At 33.5% G+C, this 18,556-nt stretch overlaps 1 protein-coding gene across 1 annotated transcript; it reads right to left on the bottom strand.

Moving 5' to 3' along the window:
• Positions 1 to 11,993: 11,993 nt before the first annotated feature.
• Positions 11,994 to 14,401, bottom strand: LOC132599337 (SKP1-like protein 1A). The gene is made up of 2 exons (XM_060312661.1): positions 13,980 to 14,401; positions 11,994 to 12,364 (listed from the first exon to the last, which is right to left on the bottom strand). Exons 1-2 carry the CDS (start codon positions 14,274 to 14,276, stop codon positions 12,191 to 12,193), a joined length of 471 nt encoding a protein of 156 aa, XP_060168644.1. The 5' UTR covers positions 14,277 to 14,401; the 3' UTR covers positions 11,994 to 12,190.
• Between the last annotated feature and the right edge of the window lie 4,155 nt (positions 14,402 to 18,556).

Genomic DNA, 18,556 nt, shown 5'->3' with positions numbered 1-18,556 from the left:
TCTCTATCTTCCGAGATAGGGATAAGGTCTACGTACACTTTACCCTCCCCAGTCTCACATTGTGAGATTTCACTGGATATGTTATTGTTGTTGTATGTGTATCTTCGTTTCGAGTCACATATAGCCGTTCGGTTGAACCACAATCGCCACTGCGTCAAATGCGCAGTTTTTTTTTTTTTTTTTTCAAATGCGAAGTTAAATGAGTCCATCTTGTTTTTTTAGGTAGAATAGTGAATTATGTTTTCTTTTAGTTAGCTAGATAAAGAACATAGTTAAGAATTTGAAAATTTGTCTTCAATATAAAGAAATGAATCACACTTAGGAGCCGTTTGGACATGATTTGAAATAATGTGATGAAATCACGTTTGGACATGCAATTTGGATTTCTTGAGTTCTATATTTTCTTATAGACATAAAAACCCTACAAGTTCTGAAAACTATCAAAACTTTCCCAATTCTTACACAATCTTACCAAATGAGCAAGTTATAATTAATAAGAAAATTAATACACTACTAAAAGGCCTTTCTAAAAATACAACATTAATTGATCAAACTTTAGTTCAATAGAAAAGAAAATTTAACATGAATAGTAATGTAACGACTCTTTAATATAATCTTCCAACGTGGTACAAACATAAATAAAGGTTAGTAAAAGTTAATGAGATTGGTAAATGGTTGACGGGAGTAATTGTTAAAAATATCTACCAACTTATGGGTCTTTTTTATAAAATATAAATTTATGGGTCAAGTTTTACATTTAAAAATTTTGAAATCATGATTTGAAATCCCAAATCACACCTTTTTGGATGATTTTGGAATTTCATCTCAAGAGCAGGGGCGGAGCCACATTGGCTCCAGGGGGTTCGTCCGAACCCCCTCGGCAAAAAATTACAGTGTATTTTTAAAGTTAAAATTATTTTATTATGTATATATAGTAGATGTTGAACCTCCTGACTTCTTCGTGTATTTACCTTTTAGAATTTTTGAACTCCTAGATAAAAATTCTGGCTCCGCCACTGCTCAAGAAATGAAATCGCATGTCCAAACGGATGGATTCACATAAACTCTATGGAACCACACAATATTTGTGTTAATTTTCTGTAGTTTCTATAAATTATGCTGTCTTATGCATCTGGAATATCTGATGATATTCTGGCATTTTGATTCTTGAAAAGACAGGCTCATGTTCCTGCCCATTTGCCTATAAGGAAAACAACATGCAAACAAACTATCTCTCTGCCTCAACCAAATCTTTTTTGGGCAAAAGAAGACATTTACACCTCGACCATATGCACTTTCATCAAAATGAGGTTCAGGCATGTGTGATACACAGATATGAGATGTATTCCAAAAAATAAGAGTCAAAAGCTGCAATTAAAGATTTGACACGTTTATATATGTACGTACAATTGTTGAGACAATACTTAATCATATAACCACTGATCATCCCCATTTGCATGTAATTGGAAGAAAGGTGGTGATAATTGATATTAGTACAAAGTAGCCGGATGACATTTTCGGATCTAGTATTCAAGTGAGATAATTATAGTATCATGATCGTGACATGTGATGCCTCTATTAAGATTTGAGCTGTGAAAAAGATTTTCGTTCTTTCTCATGATATGAGTGTCAACAAAACTAATGATTTAATGAGCATCTTAGATTTTTTTCTCTCTGTTATATATATATTTTAATCAAAAGACGGTGAATCATTTATCTGGATATGTGGTTCTTTTAAATTGATTCCAGTTCAAATTATTGAGGAATTATGGCAACTGGCGATTAATTATAGTTTCATAAAATTCTAGTACACGAATTGAATATTCGGACGATCCATTGTAGACAATTTTAAATTGGGATGACAAATGGTACGGTGCGGTTGCTCAGGGAACCCGTGAAGACTTCAAACTCCCCTGCCCTACCCCGTCCCACATTTCAACCTGCCCCGCCCAACATAAACCCGCCCACATAATTTGCTATTGATAGAAATAAAAATGACGAAGAAACCGATTGAAATGAATTTTCTGTGTCCTTTTCATCTGCACAGTAGATGTATATATAACAATAAAAATGAATCATTGAAACAACTAACTATATGATCTTTACAGCACTACATAGCACTAGTAACTCTTTATTTAATTGAGAGCATCTTTTTGCACAGCACTAGCACTAGTAATTCTTTTATTGAATTGAGAGAATCTTTTAACGTGTCAGCACTAGCACTACACAGCACTACTAATTTTAATTTGAGAGGACTGACTATCTGATATTTTAACGTGCACAGCATTAGAATTGAGTACTATACTTTATTCCCTTTCTCTGCAAAACACAGGCTGCCATTGCTTGTCTTCTCCGATACATCGGAGATGTAAGTAATTCCAACACCCCCCCTCAAATTGGAGGGGGAGGAACGGACACCCAATTTGCTCAACAAAAAACGATGAGAAGATGCTGGAAGAGGTTTAGTAAAGAGATCGGCTGGTTGTGAAGAGGAAGGAAGAAAGGAGAGGGAAATAAGGCCATCTAAGTACTGTTGACGGACGAAGTGACAATCCAAGTCAACATGCTTCGTCCGTTCATGAAAAACGGGATTTTTAGCAATGTGAATCGCCGCCTGACTGTCGGAAAACAGTGAAATAGGAAGGGAAATGGGTAGATCTAGATCGGAAAAGAGGCGAACAAGCCAAGTAAGCTCTGCGACAACACGTCTCATGGAGCGGTATTCGGCCTCGGCGGAGGAAAGGGAGAGAGAGGCTTGTTTTTTAGATTTCCAAGAAATAGGATTGCCGCCAAGGGTTATATAGAACCCACTGATGGATCGTCGGGAATCCGGGCAAGTGGCCCAGTCGGAGTCACAAAAAGCAAGTAAAGAAAGAGAAGGAGAGGAATTAAGGAAAATGCCAAGACCGGGATCATTGAGAAGGTAACGGAGTACATGATGTGCTGCTGCAAGATGTGCTTTGTGGGGTGTTCAGTAGATAAGAGTTTTCCCTGTAAGAAGTATGTCGTCGACATAAACGGCTAAAATGGAAATAGAAGAATTATGAGTCTTGTAAAATAATGAATAATCATTCAACGAATGAGTACATGATGTGCTGCTGCAAGATGTGCTTTGTGGGGTGTTCAGTAGATAAGAGTGTTCCCTGTAAGAAGTATGTCGTCGACATAAACGGCTAAAATGGAAATAGAAGAATTATGAGTCTTGTAAAATAATGAATAATCATTCAACGAATGAGTAAACCCTTTGAACTTTAAAGCAGCCGTTAATCTCGAATACCACTGTCGCGATGCTTGCTTTAAACCGTATAATGATTTCTTAAGTCGACACACCTGAGTTGGATCAGTAACTTGTAAACCAGCAGGAAACTTCATATAAACTTCTTCTTCTAACTCTCCATGTAAAAACGCATTGTTTACATCTAACTGATATAAACCCCAACCTTTCTTTATTGCCAACGCTAAGACACATCTGATAGTGGTTATTTTAACAACAGGGCTAAAAGTCTCTGTAAAATCAATACCCTCTATCTGTATATCTCCTCTAACAACTAAACGAGCCTTGAGTCTCTCCACATTGCCATTGGAGTTTAATTTCACCTTGTAGACCCATTTTGTAGGCAATGCTTTCTTGCCAGGAGGCAAAGTGACCACTTCCCAAGTGTCATTAGTGATTAAAGCTTCTAACTCTTTAGTCATAGCATCCTTCCATCCTGGATATAAGATTGCTTGGGAAAAGGTTGTGGGTTCTTGAATGTGTGATAAAGAATTTATGTAACATTGGTTAGGATTAGATAGGGCAGCAAAAGCAATAGGAGATTTTTCAGGTGGAATAAAACAGAAATTTGATACATTAGAGAGTTGGATACTGTTGCAAACATAATCTTCCAAGTATGCAGGAGTGTGAACTGACCTGATGGATTTTCTGAGAGCAGTGGGAATGGTAGGAATAGAAGGTTATCAGGTTCTAAAACATCAGTGGGGAGAGTAGAGATAGGAGAAGATGAACAACTAGGAGAAATTGAGGGAGAAGTAGTTTTAGAAGGATGACTAGCAGAAGGTAGGACATTGACATTTTCTTGAGCAGGAATAGTGATAGGAGTATCATTTGCATAATCTATAGGAGGAATATGAGGAACCAAAGGAAACAGAGGCACAGTAGAAGTAGCGGAAGCAAATGGAAAAACATTTTCATAAAAGATAACATTTCTGGAAATAAGAAACTTGTTGGTTTTGAGACTAAACAACTTATATCCTTTTTTGTTAAATGGGTACCCAAGAAAAACACATGGCTCGGCTCTAGGGTCCAATTTTGATCTACCTTGTGACAGTGTAGAGGTGAAAGCAAAACATCCAAAACTCCTTAAATGAGAATATGAGGGACTGGTCCCATATAACTTTTCATAAGGTGTTTTAAAAGATAACAATTTTGTAGGAGATCTATTAATGATGTAGGTTGCAGTCATGAGTGCATCGCCCCAAAACTTATGTGGAAGGTTAGATTGAAAAAGTAGGGCCCTACAAATTTCCAAAATGTGTTTATGCTTTCTTTCAACAACACCATTTTGTTGTGGTGTTGCCACACAAGATGTTTGGTGTAAAATGCCTTGAGAAGATAAGAAACTAGAATTTTCTGAACTTGACCCTAACTCCCAAGCATTATCAGATCTGATAGCCTTAACCTTTTTGTTGAATTGTCTTTGTGTCATGGCTAAGAAACTTTTGAGAATTGGGAAAACATTGCTTTTAGTGGCCAATAAGGTAGTCCAGGTTCCCCTAGTAAAATCATCAACTATAGTAAGAAAATATTTATAACCATCATAGGTAGGAATTTGATAAGGTCCCCATGTATCAATATGTATTAGATCAAAAGGTTGTTTAGTAGAAATGGTACTGTTAGGAAAAGGGAGCTTGTGTTGCTTTGCTAATGGACAAACAGGACATGGAACAGAAAATTTTGAACACACATTAAAAGGAACATTACTGATATTTTTCATATTTAAAAGGGGCATATGGCCCAACCTTACGTGCCATAATTGACTTTGAACATCAGAAATTGAACTGCAAGATAGAGTGGATGATATATCCTTCTTTGAATAAAATTTAGAACTAGAAAGACTAGAAATAAGACTGCTAGAAGCTGGAACAGCTGAAATTCTATCTTTGAGGACATAGAGGCCATTTTGTTCTTCACCAAGCTGCATTATTGGGCTCTTCATTGAAGGGCCCTGCATAAAACAATGAGAAGTGGTGAATAATAAAAACTTGGAAAACTGTTTGCACAACTTATGGACAGATAGAAGATTAAAATGAAAACTAGGGACAAATAGAACATTGTGTATGATAAAATTAGAGAAAAGCTTGATGGATCCTGAGGAAGAAACCTTAACCTTTTGAGAATTGGGTAAACTAACAGTAATGGACTTTGGCAGAGGCATAAGATTAAAGAAATATTCTTTGTTATAGCTCATGTGTTCTGTTGCACCCGAGTCTATGATCCAACTATGTTTTGTGAATAATCTATGATTGACCTTGGAATACATTTTGGAATTTAAAGAAAATGGACTAGGAGTGAATTTTATACCAGTGCAGTTGGCAGATGCAGTGACTTCAGAGGTAGAACCCTGATCACCTTTGTTCATGTGTTGCAGCATCTGCATAACTTGAGCAAGTTGTTCAGTAGATAAGAGTTTTCCCTGAATTCCTTCATCTGTGTTGTTAGCAAAAATTTCCCCAGAATAATCATTTGATAAGACAACATTTCCTTGTACATTATTCTGAAAATTCCTTTGCTTAGTAAACTTGAAATTAGAGGGAAAACCATGTAGTTTATAACACTTATCAATCAGATGTCCTGTTTTCTTGCAATATTTACAAACCATCCCAGATTTCTTATTCTCATAAGTTTGCCTTTGTGTCCTAAAATCAGTAGTAAAAGTCCTGTTTCCATTATTTGCATTTGCAGCAACAAAAGAAATCTGCAGCACATCTTGCAGCTGCAAGTTGTTCAGTAGATAAGAGTTTTCCCTGAATTCCTTCATCTGTGTTGTTAGCAAAAATTTCCCCAGAATAATCATTTGATAAGACAACATTTCCTTGTACACTTATCGAAACCTGCACTTGGTTCTGGGGATGAACCATCAACAAAGCCAGATTTATTTTTTGCTGTCAAGGCTATCCATATACCTCTCTTCCATCCACCAAAACTTCTACCATCAAACACTGCATTGGTTAGCAGTGTGCCAGGAGAGTCTGATGGTGAGATGAAGTAAGGATGAGAGGTATTGTTAAATTCATTTTGATTAGTATTGGTCACTGTAGTGGGAACTTGGGTCCCAGAAGTAACACTACTATCATCTGCCATTGTAATAGATTTGTAAAAGTAAGAAAAACCAGTAATAAAAACAAAAAAAAATGCAAAAGGAATGAAATGAGAGCAGATTTAGATCGAAGGCTCTGATACCATGATAGAAATAAAAATGACGAAGAAACCGATTGAAATGAATTTTCTGTGTCCTTTTCATCTACACAGTAGATGTATATATAACAATAAAAATGAATCATTGAAACAACTAACTATATGATCTTTACAGCACTACATAGCACTAGTAACTCTTTATTTAATTGAGAGCATCTTTTTGCACAGCACTAGCACTAGTAATTCTTTTATTGAATTGAGAGAATCTTTTAACGTGTCAGCACTAGCACTACACAGCACTACTAATTTTAATTTGAGAGGACTGACTATCTGATATTTTAACGTGCACAGCATTAGAATTGAGTACTATACTTTATTCCCTTTCTCTGCAAAACACAGGCTGCCATTGCTTGTCTTCTCCGATACATCGGAGATGTAAGTAATTCCAACAGCTATTTCTTTTTCAAAAAACAAAAACTTACTGTAATTAGGGGTGTTCATGGTTCGATTTGGGTCGGTTATTGGTTAAAACCATAACCAAACCAATTTAGTCGGTTTTTAAATGTCTAAAACCGTAACCAAACCAAGTAAAATAATAACCACCGGTTTGGTTATTGTCGGTTTGGTTCGGTTTGGTTCGGTTTTTCGGTTTATGACTAGCCGTGACAATTCAAATATTTTCTCTCTACATTCTTCAAATTTGTTATGAAGCTCTTTTTTCCTCACGACCCACAAGGGTGAACTTTGCTGCATATTGAGGGAAAGACACGTTGTTGGCAAATCAGGTGGACCAAACTTGCAACGCAGTTTAGATTCAAAAGAACAAATCAAATAGAGGTTTCAAAATGCAAACAACCCTTATGCTTACGACTTATTAGAGTTGAGCTTGGATTGTTGGACATATTCTTTTAAGACACGGGCCTTAAAAATAAGTAGACCAAAATTAAATTAATAATTAAAAGGTATAAAATATCTTTAATTATTTATGAAAAGCTAATATTATACATATAAATAATTATAAATTTTATGTATATAATTATTGGTTTGGTTCGGTTATTTATTCGGTTATTTTTTACTATAACCATAACCAAACCAAATATTATCGGTTTTTCAAATTTAAAACCAAACCAAACCAAATGTCGGTTATTTTATTTGGTTTGGTTTTGATTTTAACCAAAACTGTGAACGGCCCTAACTGTAATGCCCTTCCTTTTTCTGGACCTGAGATCGCCTGTACTTTACAGAGCTCACATCACATTCATGGACTTTTTTTTTTGTTTTGTTTTTGTTAGACAAGAAACCCGCAGCTGCAATTTTTTTGGTGTGCACAAGGTAAACCCCGCTCTGGTGTAATAGCACAGACAGGAGAGGTAAATCGCATTAGGCAAGCCCCGTGCGACAAGCTTGATCGGGAAAGCATGCAGAGGGTTTCGAACCTAAGACCATCCATTTGGGAGATCACATGACTTATTTACACACCTGGAAGGGAAATAAACACCACAAAATTAGTTACTAGTTGAATCCCCTGCATTCCCGTGAACCAATATTAGTTAGGAGGGAAAAACTGTGAGAAAATACAGACCTGCTAAGTCAAGAAGTTAAGCTCAGTATACAGTTACCTTTAGATTTCTATAATATACAGGTTTTGTATATAAGTGATCTATTCCCAGAATATATCGATCAATCATTCCCGCAGAATTACATGCTGGTCCAGGATCACCTCTAACAGAACATTTTACCCACCAATCATTGACAGGAAACAAACACACATTACAATGCTCCTACAGGATAATTAATAGTTACTGGAGGGATAATTTCCCGAGTATAAGTAATGTCTATTATATGCTTAGTAACCATAACAATAATGCAGTTATGACTGTTTGCTCTGATATTTCAGCTTCTGTTGAATTCTTACCATCTTACTTGGAACTTAACCTTGCTTGCAGAATGCAGCAAAGACTTCCGAAATCAATGTGATTGCAGTTGGACTGCCATTAATTTTTAACTCTTTAAGACTTCCGGGATTTTTTTTTTGTTTGTATATGTTACCTACCTATCAGTAGCTAATAAGGCCTAATGCAAATACTTCAGTGCAGGATTCTTTTTCATTTTCTGATAAGCTAATTGACAAGTTATGTAGGCCGTTTAGTTTCAAAAATAATAATGCTGAAGAGGTTCATAATTGCTCCTCCCTTTCGTTTTGTGAAACGTTATGTAGCTATATAACTTTCCCTTATTGTCCAATATTTTACGAGCTAGCTGGATAAAATTTAAACATAGGAACCGCTCCTCAGATGTTACTTGTAAATAAGCTCTAGCTCTCATCGAGTAGAAGCAAAGTCCGGAACCAAAATGCCCCCAAAAAAATCACTTTGAACCAAAATACCCCAATAAAAAAAAATGTTACAAAATTACCTTTGAAGATTTGTTGTCATCAGCTTAAGATTTTTTTATTTTTAGGGTTTAGATTTATTGAAAATAAAGTCGTTGCCAAAAGGTTTTTAACTGCTTTAGCGCAGTATTTTACTGCGCAAAATACTGCGCTAAAGAATATATATTTTTTTTTGTTTGTATAGCGCAGTAAAATAGTGAGCACTAAAAAAAAAAAAATTGGCAAATTTTGTTTTTGCAACACTTAGTGTGTTTTTCATACTTTGACCAACGATTAATCGTGTGTCAAGACTCTGAAATGTCAATATTTTATATAGAACCTGATATTTTTTTCTGCGTACAATAATGTAGGCTCAATACATCAAGGATACGTATACGTTCGGATCGTCATTTTAGGGGTTAAAAAGGTGCCCGAAGTAAGTTTTGTTTGAAAAAACTTAGTGTTTGACTGTAAGGTTATTTTAGTCAACTTTATATGTCGAGAAAATTAGTCAGCTTTATTTTCAAAAATTGAAACCGCAGAAGTGAAATTGACATTCACAGCTACATTAACTCGGAATTTTTACGTTGAAATCTATTGTGTATCATCATCTTATAAGTAAATAAAACTAAAAATTTCATGCCAATTTGGGGGAAAATTGAAATTAAATGGGATAAAATGTGTTTTTTTAAAAATCGGCTCGGCCAAACCGCCTTGTCCGCATAGATCTCGAAAAACTACGCAAGTTCAAAAAAAAAAAAAAACGCGTAAATCGGACGTCCGAGCGAAAAGTTATGATCATCTAAAGTTTGACCACTTTACAACTAGCTTTTCTCCCTATATTTTTTAGAATTATATTTATATTCAAAATAAAGTTATGTCTTGATTAAAAAATAACACGCTTAAATCAAAACCTTAAAAAATAAAACACTTAAACCTTAAGCAAAACTTACTTCGGGTACCTTTTCAACCCCTAAAACGATGATCCGAACGTTTACGTATCCTTGATGTATTGAGCCTACATTATAGTACGCAGAAAAAAATATCAGGTTCTATATAAAACATTGACGTTTCGGAGTCTTGACACACGACTAATCGTTGGTCAAAGTATGGAAAAAACACTAAGCGTTGCAAAGAAAAGATTTATTAACATAAAATGTTGCGATCTTTTTATGGAAAAAAACACTAAGTTCCTTAAGTGTGTTATTTTTTAATGCGTAACTTTCTTTCGAATATGTTTGCCAAAAACAAATCGCGTAAATCGAACGTTCGAGCGCAAAAAATCACGTATATTCGAAATAACACACTTAAATCTAAACCCTAAAAATAAAAAACTTTAAGCTAATGGCAACAAGTCTTCAAACAAAAATGGACGTCTATGTATATAGAACACTTAAACCTAAAGTTTACAAACAAAACTTACTTCAGACACCTTTTCAACCCCTAAAATGACGATCCGAACGTTTACGTATCCTTGATGTATTGAGCCTACATTATTGTACGCAGAAAAAAATATCATGTTCTATATAAAATATTGACGTTTCGGAATCTTGACACACAACTAATCATTGGTCAAAGTATGGAAAAAAAACACTAAGTGTTTCAAAAAATAAAGTTGGCCAGTTTTTTTTTTTTTTTTGTACTGTTTATATAACGCAGTATTTTACTGCATTATAGATTTTTATTTTTTTTAACAGCTTCTATAACGCAGTAAAATACTGCACTAAAACAGTTAACAGCTCCGTCTCCGTGAACTGCTTTAGCGCAGTAAATTACTGCGCTAAAGATAGTTTTGTAACATTTTTTTTGTTGTTGGGGTATTTTGGTTCAAAGTGACTTTTTTGGGGGCATTTTGATTCCGGACTCAGTAGAAGCATACCTAAGAGGTGATGTTTTTCTCAATGCCCAATTAGAAGCTGCTCTTGCTTCCTCTTCTTACCCAGGTAATTCAACTTTGTGGTTTCTGCCTTTTTAGTTTAAAGCTTTGACTAGATGCTAAAGCCAGGTTGTCTCGATCAATCATCTTGGCACCATTCTTGGAGCCGCAACTTCTATTAGAAAATGCAAATGTAAAATTTGAGTAACTACCTAGAAAAGAGAAACGAGGGGCCACCAACAATCTCCAAAAATGTGTCCACGATTTCAAACTTCCAAAACCACCACATTCGATTTTAGGTTAATTTCTATTAAATTCAAAAAGTTGGCTCCCAATCTAGTCAAAATCCGAACACGACCTTTGATTTTCAACACTAGTTGATATGTCAATTCACTGCTCTCATTATTTTCCCTTGAAAAGTTTGGTCACCCCACATAATAATATTAGTGGAAAAACAGATCCCGCATCAATTTCAAACCTTGGACCTGCAAATGAAAAGTCAATTTGGAACTTAAACATGTTCCGTATTAACCACTCGGAAAAATCATGCCATTCCACACTCTGATTTAGTAAACTTAAAAATCAAGCAGTTGGATATCCAATCCTGTGTTCCTTCAGTTACTGCTGCTACAAAAGAAAATGGCATTCTTCCTGAAGGAGGCCTCAAGCAACTAAATGAACCATCACCAAGAGAATAGCGTGAATTCAAGAATAGTTGTTAAAGTAATGCTTGGCCAATTCATCCGGGTCAATTAAAGAGACTTTGCACCAACCTGCGAATTCTTTTCCTAAATATATGACATTACGTCTACCCATCAGCCTATTGCAAACCATAATAGCTCCTAGCCATATTTTGACAAAGCATCTTGTATCTGGGTCTTCTCAAACCCCGCTAAATTAAGCAATTTTAACTTTGAGATCAAACTCCAATCGAGAACACCAAGAATCATTCAGGATATAATGCTTGCACCTTCAAACCCAAGACAACATGTGTTGGAAAAGCTAACAATCCTCAAGCCTATTTCCCATGAAAGTTCATTACCTAAGATGCAGATGTCTCCAGCACTAATATCCCCCACTAGCCAAAGCACCGCTTAAAGCAATAACACTAAGAAGGAACATCAGGAACGACATCCAGCACTATGGCAATAACACTAAGAAGGAACATCAGGAACGACATCCAGCAATATGTCAATAACACTAGGAAGGAACATCAGGAACGACATATCCAGCAATATGTCAATAAAAACGCAACAGCTTTAACATGATTCCACTAGATTTGAATTTTAAATCTATCAAATACTTCACAAGAAACCAAGTAGATATATGCATAGAGAAAAGAGGACCAACTGTCTTCATTGAAGGACAAAGTCAAACGCTCCAAAGCAAAAGTTAGGAAGAACAGCAAAATATAAAGGTTCCAAAGCAAACGTTAGGAACATATATACTACTAATATAAAAGTTTGTTCTTAGCATCTACTATATTGCAACTATCACCAGCATATGGGCACTTAAAAAGCATCAGCTATCACTCAAATGCCCAAGCATTCTCCCTTCTAACCTCCTCCTCTTCCTCGGGTGTGAAATCGTTCTTGATGTTGAAGGTCTTGCGGATCTCCTCTGGGGTCTTCCCTTTGATCATGTCTGCCACAGTCTGACAGGTGAGATCAAGCAAGCTCTTGATGTTCAAGTAGTTGGCAGCCTGAAACATTTAAGAGCAATTCGATTAGACCCTCTAAAACAGGCTATAAAAGAATTCATCAAAAAGAACTCACAAATAAAAAGTCCTAGGTAATTAAATAGGTGGCCCTTGTTACCTCTATCCAGAATAACAGTGGTACGAAGAAACAAGACGTATAAAACAAGAAGTTCAAACAACCAACTAAAAATAAGCAGAGCTTCAGATCATTGCCTAAGATGTTAATTTTACTGGCACGTCAATTAAAATCACTGATCACATAAGCAAATATTAAAATTTGAAATTACTAATAATGATTATGAAAGCTGTGCCAGTAAACATACACAATTACCAGCCACTGAACGGGTTCAAAAAGCCAACCCTACAAGCAATCAACAATAGGAAAAGCCTACAATAAAGGAAAATAGGAAATTATAAGCTTTCCATTACCCTGCACTTGTAGGAAGTTCAAGATACACATCCAAACCGTGGGTGAGACTTGTTACACCTACACTTGTAAAACGTGTATCAACAACCACCTTGTATTTCATGTTCTACTTTGCAATGTCTAAGAGTTGCATTATTTGGCGTTATTATATCAGACTACGAGTTCTTGTACAACTAATTTATAGTTAACACAGCAAATAACAGCAACCACCCTAGACAATAATAAACAATATAAGCAATAGAAGCAGAAACAGTAAGCCAATTCGTTACAACAACAGATTAGCCCTAAAACACAAAATCGGGCAAATAAACTACCTCTCAGTCGAATCAATACAACCAATTTATAGTTAACACAGCAAATAACAGCAACCACCCTAGACAACAATAAACAATATCAGCAATAGAAGCAGAAACAGTAAGCCAATTCGTTACAACAACAGATTAGCCCTAAAACACAAAATCAGGCAAATAAACTACCTATCAGTCGAATCAATACAACCAAAGCACAAAAAATCAACTGAATATACAAACAATTAGCGCATCAAAAACATAAATCGTCAAACAACGGGGAAACCCCTAAAATACACAATCAATTAAATAAACCACCTATCAGTCAAAAACAATACAACAAAAGCATCAAAATTAACTTAGTATTCACAATTTTAACGAAAAAGGTAAGAAAAGATCAGTTGAATATACAAACAATTAAAGCAACAAAAGCAGAAAGCATAAAACATGGAATATAGATACAACAGCAGAAAAAAAACCTAAACAAAAAATCAAGCAAAATAAACTACATATTAGTCAAAATTAGAACAACAGAACGACAAAACCATGAAAAATCAACTAAATATACACAGTTTTAACAAAAAAGGTAAGGAAAAAAAATCAACTGAATATACAAACAATAAAAGCAAAAATCATAAAACATCGCATAAAGATACAACAGCGGGAAAAACCCTAAATCACACAATCAATCAAATAAACCACCTATCAGTCAAAATCAGGAAAACAAAAACATGAAAGATCAACTTAACATACACAATTCTAGAATCCTAAAACATCGCGTAAAGGTACAACAGCGGTGGAACCCTAAAACACAAAATCAGGCAAATAAACAACCTATCAATCAAAATCAGTACAACAAAAGCATACAAAAACAACAATCGCTACGAATAAAAAAAATTCATACGAGAATAAGATCGAACAAAGTGCCCTGGTCAACTTTAACGAAATCAGCGTCAAAGCTCTTCAAATCATCCTCAGCGGCTTTATCATCGGTCTTAGCAGCAGCATCCACGTGGCGCTTGCAGTACTCAATCACCTTAGCCAAGATCTTACTGGTAACATTAGGAAGGGGAATACTGGTGTTGGCGCAATCATCCTCAATCATATGCTTAATTGTCTGAGATTCCAAAGCCACAGATTCTTCAACCTCGAAAGTCTCGCCATCAGAACTCTTCAACACAATATTCTTAGATGAAGACATACTCAATCGATGAAAGCAAACCCTAGAATTGTAAACGAGGGTAGAAAAGTTATGAGATAAGAAAAAGATGCCTTTTCAATAATAAAAATACCCTGCCAGTTATACCTGCTGCCACTAATTATTTTTTAAACAATATTAAGATCTTTTTGTTGGGGTCTATAAATCCGTAACAAAATTACAATTATTGTGTTTTCATTGGGAAAAAATAATAATTTTATGAGGTGTGTTCACTTTAAATGGAAGTATATAGTTTTGACGCAAAAAGCTCAAATATGCTACTATTGGAAATAGCTCATTTAGGTCATCTGTCAATAGTTTGGGTCATTTATGTCATCGTCGTTACAAAATGACTCATTTATGCCATCACCTTTATAAAATGAGTCGGATTTCTTAGTTAATTCGGGATTAAAAATTAAGCTGATTTAATTAAACAACGTGAACCTCTAATTGGAGGCAACGTGTCACATCTGGAATTGTAAAACCGACGTTAATGAAAAATGACATGAATGAACCACTTTGGTAACAGTGATGGCATGGATGAGCCATTTTGTAACAGCGATGGCATAAATGAGCCAACTATTGACGAGCGGCATAAATGAGTCATTTCCGATAGTTCGATGGCATATTTAAGTCTTTTCCGATAGTTCGACAGCATATTTGAGCCTTTTTCGTAGTTTTAATACATGATTTTCTTAGTTTAATAATATATTAGATACACGTATGTGGGCGGTTGATTTTTTTTCATTAGATAGTGCGATTATCTTTTGTCTTTCTACAATTTTCTTTCATTTAAATAAAAGATAGTGCGTTTATCTTTTGTTTTTGTACAATTTTCTTTCATTTAAATAAAAGATGCATAACATGAAAAGTCAAGAAACTAAAAAGGAGAAAACAAAGCAAAAGAAATAAGTTGCAACTTCCAACACAAGTTGCGGTTTCTGTCCAACGAATTGCACTTTCATTATGTACTTTCTACTCTTATTTCTTTTTCTTTCATTATTCTTATTATATAAATATTTTTCGTCGTTCCGCTGAATTTAAATTCGTGAAAGTAAGTAAGACTAAGTAAACTTGAAAGGTAAGCAAATTGTTATACAATACTCAAATCAAAAGCTCATTCAGAATGTCAACTTAATTTCAACGTTTAAATTTCTTACCATCGAACTTTATATACTTATATAAAAAAAAATTATGTCAAGCGAACTCGCAGCCACTATCTTTCAGGTGCATATAAGGTAAACCCGGCTTCTATGCAGTATTATGAATTTATAATCTAATAGTTGTTGAAATTTTATTGTTTTTCATTTTTATATGTACGTTTGGAGTCACATAATCGGTTGAACTACGAGCCTGTTTGGATGGGTTTATGCCTATAAACTGCAAACACCTTATAAGCTAAAAAAAATAAGTTGGGGTAGTCTAACTTATTTTTTTTGGCTTATAAGCTGTTTTCAGCTTATAAGCTGCTTTAGATAAGCTAAGTCAAATGGACCCAATTATTTTTTTGAGCTTATTTTAAGCACAAAATGATTTTAAGTTGGCCAGCCAAACACTTAAAAAAACTGAAAACAGCTTATAAGTAACTTATAAGCAACTTATAAGCCAATCCAAACGGGCTCGTCCATCTTGAATTTACTAACTATTTAGAAGCACGAGTTTTGGTCGTGCTTCGTCGTCAAGTCATCAACAACCAAAAAAAAAAAGTGTAGCCCCCCCCACCCCCCTAAACATCAACTAATATTAAAAAAAAGTGTGGGCCCCAACTAAATCAAGCAATATTAAAAAAAAATCCATATTAAAAAAACAAATAATGTAAAAAAAAGTGCATCTCATATTAAAAAATCAAACAATATTTATGTAATTTTCAAAGTATCTCATTAAATCAATAATGATGGATTCATTGCCACATGCGTATCAATCCATTAGTGGGAGCAAATTAAATTATTGTACAACAGCATACTTAAAATACTTATATATTAAAATAAGATAGAATTTAATTACTTTTTCATTTTTATCCTTACTCTAATAAATGTGAAAAGAGATTAATATCAAATGGAGATCAAATAATGAATAAGATAAATTAGTCAAATTATAATTCTAATTCACGTTTCCTTAAAAAATCATGCAAAACACAACATGACAAGTAAAATGAACTAAACCGAGATTATTTACCAAAAATTAAAAAATAGCATTTATTCGTTTAAATAGAAAATTAATTTCTACTTTGCTTCGTTTCAAACATGTAAAATTAATTTAATAATTTGAATTAGAATAATGCAAATCAAAATTTGACAAAAAATAATAAGTATTTTATACCTTTAAATTAATCGAATTAAAATTGAAAGTATCAATTGATGCTTAAATATTGCTATTGTTTTATCTCAAAGAGAGGAAAATAGTTTTCTTTTAAACAAGTCTTCTCTTTTAAAAAGTATTAATAAATTTTCGTAGCAAACACGAATGTAATAAAGTTTTAGATACAGAGCACAAAACCCATGCTTCGTGTGTGTGTGTGTATATATATATATATATATATATATATATATATATATATATATATATATCACTATCCAAATACAACTACATATATATAGATACACTATAATCTAAAGTGTTGGGCCCGTGCGCAGCACGGGCATAGACCACCCATGCTTTGGCGTCCGTTTCCACTGGAAAAAAAAAAGTGTGGGGCCCACCTAAACATCAACCCATATTTAAAAAAAGTGTGGGCCCCAACTAAATACCAACCAATATTAAAAAAAAAAAAAAAAAAAAGTGGAACCGCCATCTCTAAACTCACAGAAAAGAACAAGTGGACCCCATATTAACAAAATCAAACAATATTAAAAAAACTGAATCCCATATTAAAAAAAAAAATGTCAAAAAAAAAAGTGCATCCCATATTAAAAAATCAAACAATATTTATGTAATTTCTAAAGTATCTCATTAAATCAATAATGATGGATTAAAAAAGTGGACCCCATATTAACAAAATCAAGCAATTTTAAAAAAATGAATCCCATATTAAAAAAATAAACAATTAATTTCTAAAGTATCTCATTAAATCAATAATGATGGATTAAAAAGGTGGACCCCATACTAACAAAATCAAGCAATATTAAAAAATTGAATCCCATATTAAAAAAAACAAACAATGTCAAAAAAAAAAGTGCATCTCATATTAAAAAATCAAACAATATTTATGTAATTTCCAAAATATCTCATTAAATCACTAATGATGGATTCATTGCCGCATGCGTATCAATCCATTAGTGGGAGCAAATGAAATTATTGTACAGCAACATACTTAAAATTCTTATATATTAAAATAAGATAGAATTAATTACTTTCATAAATGTGAAAAGAGATTAATGTCATAAAAGAAAAAATAATATTAAATAGAGATCAAATAATTAATAAGGTAAATTAGTGAAATTATAATTCTAATTAAAAAAGATTGATCCCGCCCTCTCCCAACTCATAAAAAAAGTGAATCCCATATTAAAAAAAAAAAAGCAATGTCAAAAAAAAATACGTGCACCCCATATATTAAAAAATCAAACAATATTCATGTAATTGCTAAAGCATCCCATCAAGTCAATAATAGTGGATTCATTGCTACATGCATATTAACCCATTAGTGGGAGCAAATGAAATTATTGCACAACAAAAAACATGGACCCCATATTATTGTTTTTCTTCAAAAGGTTTAGTAGGGAAATACATACAATTTTCTTTCTTTTCTTATATTAGCCTGAGATCTAATCTAGATATATAATTGTTGTATTAGCTATTCCGCCATGTCATTTATTTGTTATGATTACTAAAATAAATACACTTAAAATATTTATATTTTAAAATAATATAGAATTTAATTACTTTTTTATTTTTATTCTTACTCTAATAAATGTGAAAAGAGATTAATATCAAATGGAGATCAAATAATGAATAAGGTAAATTAGTCAAAATATAATTCTAATTCACGTTTTCTTAAAAAACCATGCAAAAGACAACATGACAAATAAAATAAAATAAACCGAGAATATTTACCAAAAATTAAAAAATAACATTTCTTCGTTTAAATAGAAAATCAATTTCTACTTAGTTTCGTTTCAAACATGTAAAATTAATTTAATAATTTGAATTAAAATTATCCAAATCAAAATTTGATAAAAAATAATAAGTATTTTACATCTTTAAATTAATCGAATTAAAATTGAAGTATCAATTGATGCTTAAATATTGCTATTGTTTTATCTCAAAGAGAGGAAAATAGTTTT

The sequence above is a fragment of the Lycium barbarum genome, chromosome 6 (assembly GCF_019175385.1).
Source record: "Lycium barbarum isolate Lr01 chromosome 6, ASM1917538v2, whole genome shotgun sequence".
In the NCBI taxonomy this organism is placed as follows: Eukaryota; Viridiplantae; Streptophyta; class Magnoliopsida; order Solanales; family Solanaceae; genus Lycium; species Lycium barbarum.
Note: the sequence above shows the minus strand (reverse complement) of the source record. Positions and strands in the feature narration are given on the sequence as shown.